The following is a 14,495-nucleotide window of genomic DNA, read 5'->3' on the forward strand; positions in this document are numbered from 1 at the left end:
AAGGAAATAAACCCACTCAAGGATACTAGATTAAGGGAAGTCTATTCCCTTCACTCAAATGACTGGACAGGTATGTGACCAAGCAGGGCGTTTGGTGTGCTCCTGCACTCCCTTCAGTCCACCTGTCCACCTCCATTCATTGGAATGCATGTGACTTTATAGCGAGGACACTTATTGGTCAGTGTCTGGACCACAGGATACCTTGGCGTGGCTCGTTCGTGCGTCCGCTAATACGCGTGGACAGACTCCTGTCTCCAACGTACACTGCTAGACCGGACAAAAACAGCTGCTCTGCAAGCCGGTTGACAAGCAGGTCCCATCCTGGTCATTCCCCATTTCTGGGTTCCTTCCCATCTGAATACCGACATGTCAGATGTGAGATTGTTCTATATACCCTAGGCTCCTTATAACCCTGCGAGTCGATCATTAAACTACGCAGAAAGGAGCCTGTTACGAAATTGCGAGTAACCACTGCATTCATTGGTATATAACAGAAAAGAACAAAGGTGTCGGGGAAAGAAAACTTTTCACCGCCCCCCGCGTATAATATGCAGATACATTTTACCCTATAATCTCAGGGTAAACCCATGAGTGCCACACGCCAACAGAATACAGTATTCTGTAAAAATCCAGTGTTTGAGGTCATGATCCACTCCACGCACCAAGGAGTGTTAAGTTAAGCAGATCCCTACCACAAGGGACCAATGCCATAGTAGGAGTAAAAGATGAATATTGGTTATTCATATCCAGTTCGTCCGAGGGGGTGACATGAAGGACATACACTGAGCTATAAAGCTCGGATCGGATCGGGAGAACCAGTCAGAAAGAATCCTGATGCTGAATTTTTTAGGCAAACAGCCCCTAACAGCGTAACCCCTTTCCTACTAAAAAGAACCTACGAGGTGATTTTATGACCTCCTTCCAGTGTCCTATAACCCTACTGGGTTCAGGTCTAGGGAATGTCCCTGGCATGCCTAGAAGTAAAGGCCCGCAATCAGAAATCCTGTTCCTTCCATGTGAATGGAAAATAAGGTCTGAAATAAAGTGACCAAAATGTCCCAGATATACAGGTCCTAGATCTTGTATTTCCGAAGGACAGCAAGCTCAGACTTAATATGGAAAGACAGATAGACACCCCCAGCCTCCACTGCTGTGTTTTCTGATATACAGACACCTGTAGAATAGAGAAGACACAACCAACCTTAGGTGTGTATTTCTCATATGTAGTAAGATACCATATAACCTAAGCCCAGAGAAAGGACAGAAGCTCCAAGTGTGAGCTTCTGATGCTTAATAGGTTTATAGGTCCTGTATCCAACAGAGAGGCCACTAGCCAATCTGGAGTTTTTTTTTTTTTTTTTTTTTTGAGTAATAAACAACGCAGAGGACACAGACACCTTCTACTGCTGCGTTTTATTTATGTGCAGCGACCCAAGGTAATAGATTCAGGACAGGAGGACAAGAACCACTATAGTGTTGTCTATTCCTGACTGACCGCAGTACGGTCTTCCAATCAACAGAAAATAATACTAGCACCTATAGTATATCTCTGATGATCATAGAAAAAAACAAACAGTCGCATGGCCAGTATGACCAAAAGGACATATGCGGCCTCAACCGTGTATTGCTGGTGTTATACTCCCTGCAGTCATAACTAGCAGAGAGTGGTATTAGCATACTTCAGATAAACAATAGGGTATAGGACAAGGGACCGAAATGTTACAGACAGTAACATTGTGTATTCCAACACCCACAGTCATATACCTGATAGAAACGTCACTAGCAAGAACACTCAATGCTGTGCGTTTCTGGATAGTAACAGTATACCGTCATGAACCCACAATACCAGTTGTGCATTATTTTGATTAGAAAAAAAAAACTTGGAAAGTTTATATGACCAACAGCATGTTGTCAGCAACCCAATGTGTTACTTAATGCAACCTTGTCGGGTCATCTAATCAACAGAAATGTCACTAGCAAAAAAGGACCCTTAAAGCAGTGCATATCTGAATTTATAAATATCCTTAACAATAATACAATGCTATGCGTTTCTAATCAGCAAAATTGCATAGTCATATAACCAGCAGAAGTGTCGCTATCAGTAACTCAGCATCATGCGTTTCTGATAAGTAATAGTGTACCAACATGTAACCTCCAGAAATTTTTACCAACAGTAACTCAGTGTGGTATGTTTCTGAATAACCATAGTGTGCGAATATAGCATAGAGGCGTCACCACCATTCAGTGTTATGCGTTTGATAAGGAACAGAGTACCGTTATCTAATCAATTTTAGGCATTTCTGGTGAGTCACAAGATATCCCTTGATCATCAGTCTACATATATACACACACAAATATATATATATACATACACACACACACACATATATCTCAGAAATGACCCAAGATAAACCCATGTTGTGCATTTCTGATGTGCGGACAGACCAACGCTCTATCCTAGCATAACCTGAGTTTCAGATATTGATCCTTCATCCCAGTGAAGGAACATGGTAGTTCCAAATACTGGAAATCCGAGGTGTGTGACTATACCACAATAGTGGTAGCTGCTATTCTGCTATTGCAAAGGTCTGAGTAGGTGTAGCTGGTCCACACACAGGTGGGAGCTAGTCCAAGCCTTTAAGGTCTTAACGAGCACAGACTCAGAAATCAATTAGGTCTCTCATGAAGAGGTGACCATAGTCTCAGGCTGGAGGCAATCAGACACCTGTATGGCTGATTTTCATAGTTTTAACACAGGGGTTTGTACCAGAGAAACTCCCAATTAAGGGTTGCAGGCTAGCATTTTATGCTTCTCACACCACCTAAATGGTTTGTTGCCTGAGCCACCTTTAGGGTGGGACCCTTGCCATAGTGTGCGGTTTAGATTAACTCTAACACACTGACAGATATACCAGCAGTGTAAGGAGGAAGTGATCGGTTGGAACTTGGGAGATATTGTAACCAATAAACAACCCCCACAAGGGTAATAAACCCACTAGTATGCCCCCTGTTGGGCCTATCCTAAGAGTTTAGGAGGTCAGTTTTTTGGCTAAAAAACCTAACTGCACCCTTGTGATCTGCCTGTCAGATTCATGGCAGGCTGGCCCTAACTGGATTGAGCCTTGCTCAGCCCCCTTTTATGAGATTATTCTAGGGATTTTATAATCTCCTCAGAGGCCTGTATTTGCCTGCAGGAGTCCAACCAGACCCTCTAGGGTGAATGGCTCCTGTTTAGCTTGGCTTACCATATCCTCCCTGTCCTCCTTAAGCTTCCTCTACCTGGACTAGAGGGAATGACTGTGAGGGCGGGGGAAGGGCACTAGGTTCCGTTCGGACGAGGCCTTCTTGGGAGGATATGTCTTCTCTAGGGATAAGCTCCTCTATGTCAGACCTTAAGTTACGGACTGCCTGGCAGCTTCATGGAAAGTTTTTCCTTTCTCTGCCAAGTTATGAGGAGCTATGCCCTGTAGCGGTAGGAGACTGTTTATTTGGGGTCTCCTGGGATCCGCTGGGGGGTTTTTGCAAGACAAGAGATATACATATATGCATAATATTACTTTGTCCTCCCCCAGGACTGCAGGTTTGTACTGGGGAGGTGAAAGGGTGAGAAGTAAAAACCAGTCCTGTGCTGGCTGGCTGGCCCCAGAGACTCAGACCCTGAAGACCAGGACTCTCACTCCCTTTCCTCCTCCCTTTCCAAGGGGGAATGTACTCACTGCGCCCCGACCTGGATCTGCCTGCAGTCACATTTGCCTTCATCTCCTCCTGTCCATGAGGAGGTTTGGCTGGGTCCCCGGCTGTCGGTACCTCTTGCAAGGGCTATCCGCAAGCCGACCCTTCCACCGCCATGCTTCTCTCCGGCGTCCCTTCCGGGTTGCGCTGTGAGGCAAAAGCCCACCTTCACTCAGAGAGGCTTGGAGCGCCATGTTTCCAAAAGTAGGAAGCAGTACCCGGGAAGAGAGAGCTCTTCAAATGGCGGCGTTTCTTCTGCACCCTAGCGATGGCAAGCCTCCCCGCAGCTCAGAGCGCTGGTGCACGCCTGGGGCGACCTGTGAGTTAGACCCGAAGGCCTACAGGTTAGTTCAGCCCTCCCCGGCCTCCCTAAGACCTGTCTCAACAGGGGTACCTTCGACCCTCCCCGGTCTCTAGGTTTTCAAACAAAACAAACGTGACGATGTGTTCGGAGAAACACAATCAATACTGAGGATCAAGGGGAAGGGTGGGGACTTTTAAATTGTTAAGTGATTGTGTTTCCTGTGGGGAGGAGCCATCATCTCTCGGGTGCCGTCCTGGAAGGTGATGAGAGAAACATGTAGCAGAATACCTATTGACCTAAATTTATGAAGAAATTAGATTGACTTTTTTTATTTGATATTTTTTACTTTTTGCTATAAAACGTATTTTCTTTCCCCCACTTCAAAATAGTCGGTCTTTTTGATTATGTGTGCACTTGGCTGGCGCCGCACATCTCTTGCCTACAATATATCATAACCTGATCCTAGAGCACACACGTACCATGGTCCTATGGATAGTCTGTATGCTGCTGGAGAGTAGCAGCTATTCAATTCATAGGAATAAATTGGGCCACGATGCGTGTTCACAACAGACACAGGGACCAGGCCAAGATGGTCTGCTTGTGAAGGCTACAGCCCCGTATAGTGACAAACTCAGGAATGGGGCAGGAGATTTACAACAGATCCACTTTTAGAAATGATCTACAGATCTTATAGACAATAGCAATTTTTCCATTCATAGCATACCATATTTTTCCATTTCTCCCAATTCTTTTCACAGTGACCATTTTGACCAATGGCTCCATTAAGCAGCCTAAGAGCAGTAAAAATATATGTGGCTGAGCCACAAATTTTACCAATTCAAATGCATTAGCGTTGCATCGAATGGGCACAAATCGCACTGCAAAGAATCGCATGCGATTTCCCCCACTGCTTCTGTGTGTGAACCCAGTTAAGAAAGGAAAGTGCCATCAACGGCAACAATGGGCAGTTTATTCAAAACGTTACAACTCCTCACATTAAAAAGAACATATCTTGTCAAATTTTAATTTGCATAGTGTCCCCGTCCCACCGATGAGACAAAAAACACGGCCGCTGGAGGAGATGTAAAGGGCGGTCTGCCACCAAGCTGAAACAACTTCCACCCTATACCTATGGGGTCCTGGGACTTCTCCAGACAGAAATCCATGGCTGCTGGAGGTGCTCACAGGTCTGGAGGAGAAGTCCCGGGACCCCTGTGGGTATAGGGTGGAAGTGATGTCAGCTTAAGGGGGAACCGCCTATACATCTCCAGCGGCCGTGGTTTTCCATCATCGATTGGACGGGGAAACTATGAAAATTTCAGGAGATATGTACTTTTTAATGTGAGTGGTTATAACATTTTTAATAAATTGCCCACTGCTGCACTAGATGGCGCTTCCCTTTCTATACTAGATTCACACACACACACAAGCTGTAGAATTTTTTTTTTTAAATTGCATGCGATTCTTTGCAGTGAAGTTTGCCCTGCAAAGCACACAGCTGAAGCACAGTGGTACCGTCTTTTTGGGATTAAATAGGCAGTGAGGAGGCGATTGCCATCTAAAAAGTGATCATCCACTGATCGACCTTTCAGAGGGGTGACAAAGGCTGCTGCCAGTATAAACGCATCTATAGGGCAGATAAATCCATCTCCTTTTTGCTCCCTGGAACTACTTCTAAAACTCTGGGTCTGCCTCCTGGAACATCCCAGGATGCAGCTGTGTGGCCAGGGTTACATCACTCTTAAAAGTTTTTGCAGTTTTTCATTTTTGGTAAACTCATTCAATGAATCCAAGCTGAGATAACATGCACTGCATTGACGCATTAACATAATTTCACAGTAACCATGAGATAAAACTAAGTTCTGGAATATTCCTTTATCCCATTGTCTTGCAAATCTATGTACACTGCAAACTGTTTGATAGAATCAGTTTTAATATCGCTGTTTTACTAACTTGACAGCTTATTTTTCTAAATAGGAAACCTTAATTTTGTTTTTAAATATTAAATATTCTAACTACCAGCAAGAATGAGTCCTTACATTTAAAGAGCACCTGTCATTTCAGATCCATCATGGTAGTACCTGTTAGCGGGCATTCACTCACCTGCTGCCGCCACGTCACCCAACCTTGTGTTACTGCCGCATCACCAGCCATCCTATTAAAGTGAATGGGACTGTCGGTGAGCCAACAGTGGGTCAAGAGATGTCAGTTGCTCTTTAAAGCGGTAGTTCACCCTCACTGGCTTGATTTTACCATCGAGACAGGCATTGTAGCGCGAGCTACAGTATGCCTGTCCCGATTTTTTTAACCCCGGACTCACCTTGTAATCGGACATCGTAGATTTCGGCTCCCGCGGGGAATGGGCGTGCCTATGGAGAGGGAGGATGATTGACGGCCGGCCCTGGCACGTCACTCTCCCCGAAGACAGCCGGAGTAGGTCTCGGCTCTTCACGGCGCCTGCGCACAGGCTATGCGCAGGCGCCGTGAAGAGCCAAGCCTATTTCGGCTATTTCCGGAGAAGCGTGACGCGCCAGAGCCGGCCGTCAATCATCCTCCGTCTCCATAGGCACGCCCATTCCCCGGTATCTTCGATCTACGAGTACAAGGTGAGTACGGGGGTAAAAAATTCGGGACAGGCATACTGTAGCTCGCGCTACAATGCCTGATTTTATGGTAAAAGAAAAAAAAAAAAATTTTTCGTTGATAGGGTGAACCCCCGCTTTAAAAAAAAATGATGATTTAAATCAAGCCTTTTTACTAGTGATTTAAATTGAGATTTAAATCAAATGCACCCTGCTATGGTGGTCATGCACACAAGAGTTTATAGGCAAAAACACACGGGAAAAAAAAAAAAAAATACAGAAAAAGGCACGCTTTTGAGCAGAAAAGCATTCACCCATGTGCATAGATGTATCCCAATAGCCAGAAGGATACATTTACACTCAAACATACATAAACACCCACATACATATTGTACATAGGCTTTTTTCTTGTTTTTCTAGGCCTGTGTGCATGAGACCCAAGTGATAGGGGTAAATTTAGATCTATACGACTTCCTTCGGCTCTTGTCCCATAACCCATCCCACTACTGAGGGAGGCTGTACACTGAGCTGGTTAGAGGCCATGAGTCAGAGGATATTCCCAGGACCAAGACATTCTTTGTTTAGCCCGGCTTCTGCTTTTTTGCAGCTAAAATAGGAATATTACTGCGGCTTTGAGAGTTCAGTTCCATTTTAGAGTCGACAATTTAGCTTTTGTAGTGCAACAGCAAAGCGTATGTTGTGCTGGTAATTGTACTCTTTCAATCTAAAAAAGGGAACAGTGTCTATTGACAGTTTTAATAAAATTCACTAATGCGTCTACAGCAATGAACAGTCAGGAGATAGAAACTCTCCATTATTCAATGAATAACTGACATTTTCTTCTCTAAAGCCTCAAGCCTCTTCAATTCCCAACACCAGTATTTGCATAACATAGGCTGCATTCCTGCCATAACTGATCACACAATTTTTAAGGTGGGAAAAAAGAAGAAACAAAAAAAAAAAAAAAAGGGGGGGGGGGTGTGGGTCATCTAAAATCAGAAAGTGATCTTGCCAAGTAGTAGCAAGTTAGCCCAGTGCTGCTCTTTAGCCAATCCTAGGACCTGCTGAAAGACAAGCACAAGGGCCATCTGACAATGTGAGGTCTGGCTGTGTTGGCGGGGGTGGGGCAGGCTACATGACATGAAAAGAGCAGACAGAAGAAAGCATGCCCATGTGCACAGCAGACCCACTGACAAGTTCAATGACACATCAAGTATGAAGAGTGGAGGAGCACACAACTCTCAGTGCGTTATTTATAATAAAATAAAGTATTGTATAACAAAAAGGCAGCGCAGATCCATATGCTCTGACAGACTAGGATGACAGACGTGAAATGTGCATCGCTGGAAATGTGTGTGCCAAGGACGTGACAGCATGTTCCCTGCCCTGGGAATCAGCCCGCTGCCATCATCTGGCTGTGTGAATTCTTATCCTGCAATCCACGAGCTTAGGGTGGGTCACTTAACCCTCGGGACGCCAGAGCTATTTACAAGCCAGCAGGCAAATAGAGTGCTGCAGCCAGCCAGCCCACAAATGGGTTAATCAATAGGGCACTTCCTGCTCCTCTACCAATGGCAGCAATAAGAGTGAAGTAAGACTCAGGTTGGAGAAAAAAATGCAGGAAGCTCTGATGAAATCCACCCTCCCCATAAAGCTGCAGGCAGAAATCCATGAAGTGATCAGGAAGGAAGGAGGGGGGGGGGGCAAGAGGAAGGAGAGGAGGGGGCCGTATGTGGAACCGATCAGTGACAGAGCCCCCCCCCCCCCCGAATAAGTACAGGCCAATGATGGGGGGCACAAGGCATACATACATGATTGGGGGGGGGGGGTACACATACATACTTGAGTGGGGGGGGGGGATGGAATCACATGCATGATATTTCGGTGGTGGAGAGAGATGACAAGCACATAGTTACATGATTAGTGGGGTCATGTACACACATGACTTGGGGGGGCACATACAGACACATGGTGAGAAAGGGGCACACACAGTGATCGCCTAAATATGTACAGGCCAAGGATAGGGGCACAAGGCACACATACATGATGGGGGGGGGGGGGGTGACAAGCACATACTTACATGACTAGTGTGGTCACATAGATAAGGGGGTTGGAACATACATGGTTTAGGAGGGGCACAGACACATGGTTGGAAGAGGGGGGGGGTGTATAACACACACATACATGGGGGGGTCACATACATGTATGATAAGAAGGGTTTGTAAAACGCACATACATGAGCACACTAATACATGACTGGGGGGGTCAGATACATATATACATGCACTGGGAGTATAACATACATGAGTGGGGGGGGGGGGGGGTAGGACACAGATACATCATTGGGGGGGGGGGCACATACACGATTGGATGGGTATAACAGATCTATAATGGGGGGTATGACATAATTGGGGTGTATAATATGATTGGGGGGGGGGGTTAAATAAATAAATGGGGGAATTACATAATTGGGGCAGTACTCTACAGATATGTGATGGGGGGTCACATACATGTTTGGGGGGTACACCACAGATATGTAGGGGGGGGATCATACATGATTGGGGGTAAACCACAGATATGTAATGGGGGAGAAAATGACATGCATGATTGGGGGGTACACCACAGATATGTAATGGGGGGGGGGGTCATACATGATTGGGGGGTACACCATAGATATGTAATGGGGAGAAAATGACATGCATGATTGGGGGGTACACCACAGATATGTAATGGGGGGGGGTCATACATGATTGGGGGGTACACCACAGATATGTAATGGGGGGGGGGGGGTCATACATGATTGGGGAGTACACCACAGATATGAAATGATGGGGAAATCATACATTGGGGGGTACACCACAGATATGAAATGGGGGGAATCATACATTATTGGGGGGTACACCACAGATATGTAATAAGGATCATACATGATTGGGGGTACACCACAGATATGTAATGGGAATCATACGGGGGGGGGGGTACACCACAGATATGTGATGGGGGAGAAAATGACATGCATGATTGGGAGTGTCACCACTCACTCATTCCAACTCCAGGCCCTATAACCCCAGGGAGGATCACGTGACCGGCCCGTGCTCCCCCATCCCCACATGACCTGACCCCCCTCACCATGAAGTCACAGGCGAAGTTGTCCTCCCCGTTGTGGTCCCGGGTGTCCATGGCCTGTACTCTCTGAATGAAAGTCCTCAGAATCTCCACTTGGTCCATGCTGAGCCCTGTTCCCGGACACTCGTCTTCCCGCTGACACCTCGCAGTGATGGACAGAGCCGGGCACCCCGGTCAGGCTCGGAGAGGGCAGCTTCCCCGCTAGCCCCTCGCCATGCGGAACAAGCCCCGTCTTTTCATTGGAGGAGGAGGGGATGCGCTCCGCTCTCGCCCCTTTCTAGTGAGCCGCGAACCTCCCAGCCCAACACCGACACACTCTGAGGATTCACCGAAACACGCAACGCCGGGACCCCTCCTCAGACAGACGCGCATTGGCTGCCACTGCTCTCCTTCTGAAGCTCAATTGGCTCGGTGAGCATGCAGAAAAAGGGGGCGTGCCAGCCAAGCCCTTCTGCCCATCACAAACTCAATGGGCGGCTGATCGATCGGCCATCTTAGGGCGGAGGGGAGGTGAGAAAGAGGGGCGGGATTTTAGCCAGCGGGGACCAATGAGAACTGCAGGATTGAAGACTTGAGGACAAAGAGGCGTGGAACGCATCTCTACTGCTTTGGGCTGGAATGGCTTCGCTCATTGACTTATGACAAGCTGTAAAGAGGGGGAAAAAGAGCTACGGCTTCACCGGAGACTATGCATTGCCTGGGAAACGTCCAGCTCCCCTGGGGAGCCAACAATTCCCAGTCAAGGCAAGCCTCTACTGTCCCTAGTGGTAGAGCCTGGGATAAGACTAGGAACTGAACGAGCGAAACAGGAAAATGTTGCTTCCTTGTCGTGCCAGCAGCATTCTACTACACCCCCTAGTGTTCACACCTGAGAATTGATTTCTATGCGAATACTAGTAGTCGTCCATGTACGTCCCCCTGGTGGTCATACCTGGGAATTGATTTCTGTGTATTCTAGTAGTCTCCTGCCTCTGGTGGTCATGTCTGGTATAAGATTAGAAACTGGCCGAGTTGCTTTCTGCTAATACCAACACATTTCCTCCGCGCCCCCTAGTGCTCATGCTTGGAAATTGATTTATGTGAGAATAATAACATTCTTTCCTCTCTGCCCCTAGTGGTTTTACCTGGGAATTGATTTCTATGCTTACACTAGTAGTCTTGCCTATCTGCCCCCTAGTGGTCATACATGGGAATTGATTTCTATGAAAATAATAGCATTCTTTCCTCTCTGCCCTTAGTGGTCATAGCTGGGAATTTATTTATAAGCGAATAGTGGTAGTATTTCCTCTCTGCCCTTAGTAGTCATAGCTGGAATGGATTCATATGTGGATGCCAATAGTCTTTCATCTCTGCCCACTAGTGGTCATACATGGGAATTGATTTATATGCAGAACTGGTAGTCTTTCCTCCCTGCCCCTAATGGTCATAGTTGGGAATGGATTTGTATGTGGATAGTAGCATTCTTTCCTCTCTGTCCCTAGTGGTTACACCTGGAAAAGTTTTATTTTGCGGATACTAGTATTCTTTCCTCTCTGGCCCCTAGTGGTCACACCTGGGAATTGATTTCTGTGCAAATACTACTTAGTCTTTCCTCTCTGCCCCTAGTGGTCATAGCTAGAAATAGATTTCTATGTGGACGCTAGTAGTCTTTCCTCTCTGAACCCTTGTAGTCATAGCTGGGAATTGATTTCTGTGTGGCCACTAGTAGTCTTTCCTCTCTGGCCCCTAGTGATCACACCTGGAAAATTGATTTCTGTGCAAATACTATTAGTCTTTCCTCGTCGCCCCTAGTGGTCATAGCTAGAAATAGATTTCTATGTGGACTCTAGTAGTCTTTCCTCTCTGACCCCTTGTGGTCATACCTGGGAATTAATTTCTGTGCAGATACTAGTAGACCCCTTAACACTGAGGCAGTTTTCAGGTGTTTTAGTGCTAGAAATAGTGCCTGTAAAGCGCCTGAAAACTGCCTCGCATTCTCTGCAATGACTCGGGCGGTGTGCTTGTGGGACATTTGGAATAGTCCTGCCAGCAGCATCTTTGGGGCGGGTTGGGAGCAGAGTATACTTATGATTCGCCAAGCTCATGATGCATTTTGGTCCTGCATGCAGTTTGCAGTGGCAGAGAAATTAAATTGCACAGGTTGCCTCACAAGGATGGGGTTTGTGCAAAATTCTAAGACCTATTAAGGCGGCTATAGCAGAAAGTATGCTGCAAATATCCACACCACAAGCAACACTTATAATGATAGAGTGTAAAGCGCTCATTGATGGAGGATGGTCTTTTCCCATAATGATAGAGCGTAAAGCGCTTATTGGTGGATGATGGTCTTTTCCCATAATGGTAGAACGTAAAGCGCTCGTTGATGAAGGATGGTCTTTTCCCATAATGATAGAGCGTAAAGCGCTCGTTGATGAAGGATGGTCTTTTCCCACAGTAATAGAGCGTAAAGCACTCGTTGATAAAGGATAGCCTTTTCTCATAATGATAGGGGATAAAACGCACATTGATTGATTTTTCCCATAAGTATAGAGCGTAATTTGCTCGTTGCTGAAGAATGACAGAGACCTCGTCAGAAGACCAATTTACAGTAACAGGTTCTCTAAGCTTTATCCATATAAGATGGCTGATGTATGTTTATGCACTGCACTTCCAGGGGTGGATGCTGCCTTCTAGTGTCTGGTGCAGTAATTGTCTTTTCATTTTTATAACTTGGTTGCCTTCAGGGATCCTATGGATGAGAAAGTAGACTTGCTCACACCAGATGCAGTCCAGTGAATTTTTACTCTGCATCAAGAACACATGGATAGTGTTTAACTTTGATGCCAATTATTTAATTCACACCAGTATAGTGCAGTCACCAAAAGTAGAATGATGCGGCGGGAGCCAGTGATAGCTCTTATGTACCCCCAGGTACGATATTTAAAGGAATATTTCACTTTTATTTTTTCACTTTGAGCATCATTAAATTCACTGCTCACAAAAAAACTGCAGTTTTTAAAACTTTTTTTGCATTGATACATGTCCCCTGGGGCAGGACCCGGGTCCCCAAACCTTGTTTAGGACAATAACATGCATATTAACCTTTAAAAATAGGAATTTTTTACTCACTGTAAAATCTTTTTCTCTGAAGCTCATGGACGGACACAGCTTCCTTATACTCTTGACTGTAGGTTTATGTTCCATCTATTAGGAGAGGACTAGGCAGACATGTTAATGGTAAAACATGTAAACTTTAGCAAAACGAAAACAGCCCTGCCCAGGAGGCGGTCCCTCTGGTCATAACCCCTCACACTGCCCTGAGCAGCTCAGTTCGTCAAAAAAAGAGGAGTGGGTGCTGTGTCCGTCCATGCACTTCAGAGAAAATATTTTACGGTGAGTACAAAAATCCTATTTTCTCTTTCGTCCATGGACGGACACAGCTTCCTTATACTCTTGACTGTAGGGACGTCCCCAAGCAGTGTCAGAAATGAGGGGTGGGAACAGCAATCAAAAACCAAACTTCATACCAACACACTAGAGCTCCTCAACGGAGGAGATGCAACCTTAAACTGCCGCCTGCAAAACTTTGCAGCCAAAGCAGGCATCCGAAGATGCACTAACATTAACCTTGTAAAACTTGGTGAAAGTGTGAACGGACGACCAGGTCGCCGCCTTGGACACCTGTGAGACAGATGCTTGATGCCGGAAAGCCCAGGAAGCACCAATTGCCATGGTCGAATGCGCAGTGACAGGAAAATGAGGGGCCCGCCCCTTCAGGATGTAGGCCTAAATCACGATCTGTCTGATCCACTGAGAAATGGTGACTGACGAGACCGCCAGGCCTTTCTTTGGACCAGACACCGATACAAACAAACAGTGAGTCTGACCTCGGAAACAGAGCCGTAGCAGACAGATACATTCCTTTAGACGTGGTACGCGCTCTACGGGTGTAACGCAGCCTCCTTGGGATGTGATGGCCGAGGACACAAGGATGGAAGTACAATTTCGTCATTCAGATGACAGGCCGAAACTACCTTTGGAAGAAAGGAAGGCTGTGGGCGTAGCACCTCTTTATCTCTATGGAGGACCAAGAACGGGACTTACAAGACAAGGCCGCCAACTCAGAGACCCGTCTGACAGACGTAATGGCCACTAGAAAGGCAACTTTCTGAGAGCGTCAAAAGAGGAATTTCTCTGATGTTCTCAAAGGGAGGTTTCTGAAGCACCGAGAGCACCAGGTTCAAATACCACGGAGGTAGTGGTAGTCGAACTGGAGGAGCCACATGTCAAACCCCTTGAACAAACGTACTCATCAGTTAGTGGGATGCCTAAGGCAAGCTTCTGATCCACTCTCCGCTCTAGAAACAGCAGGATCCTAGAAACAGAATATGTACGTGGATGCCACCCCATCTCTTCACACAAAGAGATGTAGGCCTTCCACGTGCGATGGTAAATCTTCGGAGAAGATGGCTTTCCTGCCCTCAGCATGGTGGAAATAATCGAATCCGCTAGACCCCGGTCTTTCAGCACCTGGCTTTCAACAGCCATACCGTTAAAGCCAGCGACTGTAAAGCAGGGTGAAGAATGGGACCTTGCGAGAGAAGGTCCTCCCGCATTGGCAGTCGCCAAGGAGCATCCGCCACCAAGCGTACTAGGTCAGCGTACTAAGGATGCCAAGGCCAATCTGGGGCAATTAGGATCCCCTCGGATTCCGCTCTGTGGAGCAGACGAGGAAGCAGTTTCAGTGGGGGAAATGCATATATCAGCCGATA

General features: G+C 46.4%; 1 protein-coding gene across 2 annotated transcripts in view; it reads right to left on the reverse strand.

Moving 5' to 3' along the window:
- PTPN12 (protein tyrosine phosphatase non-receptor type 12) overlaps positions 1-10,191 on the reverse strand; it is an 84,788-nt gene extending 74,597 nt beyond the window's left edge. The window contains exon 1 of one of the 2 annotated variants that reach the window (XM_040343474.1): positions 9,748-10,191. In XM_040343474.1, coding sequence (XP_040199408.1) covers positions 9,748-9,846 — 99 coding nt within the window. In that variant the 5' untranslated portion in view covers positions 9,847-10,191. The remainder of the gene's footprint in view (positions 1-9,747) is intronic. The other variant, XM_040343475.1, reaches the window with a different exon arrangement.
- Positions 10,192-14,495: the final 4,304 nt, after the last annotated feature.

Source organism: Rana temporaria, chromosome 3 (genome assembly GCF_905171775.1).
Source record: "Rana temporaria chromosome 3, aRanTem1.1, whole genome shotgun sequence".
Taxonomy (NCBI): domain Eukaryota; kingdom Metazoa; phylum Chordata; class Amphibia; order Anura; family Ranidae; genus Rana; species Rana temporaria.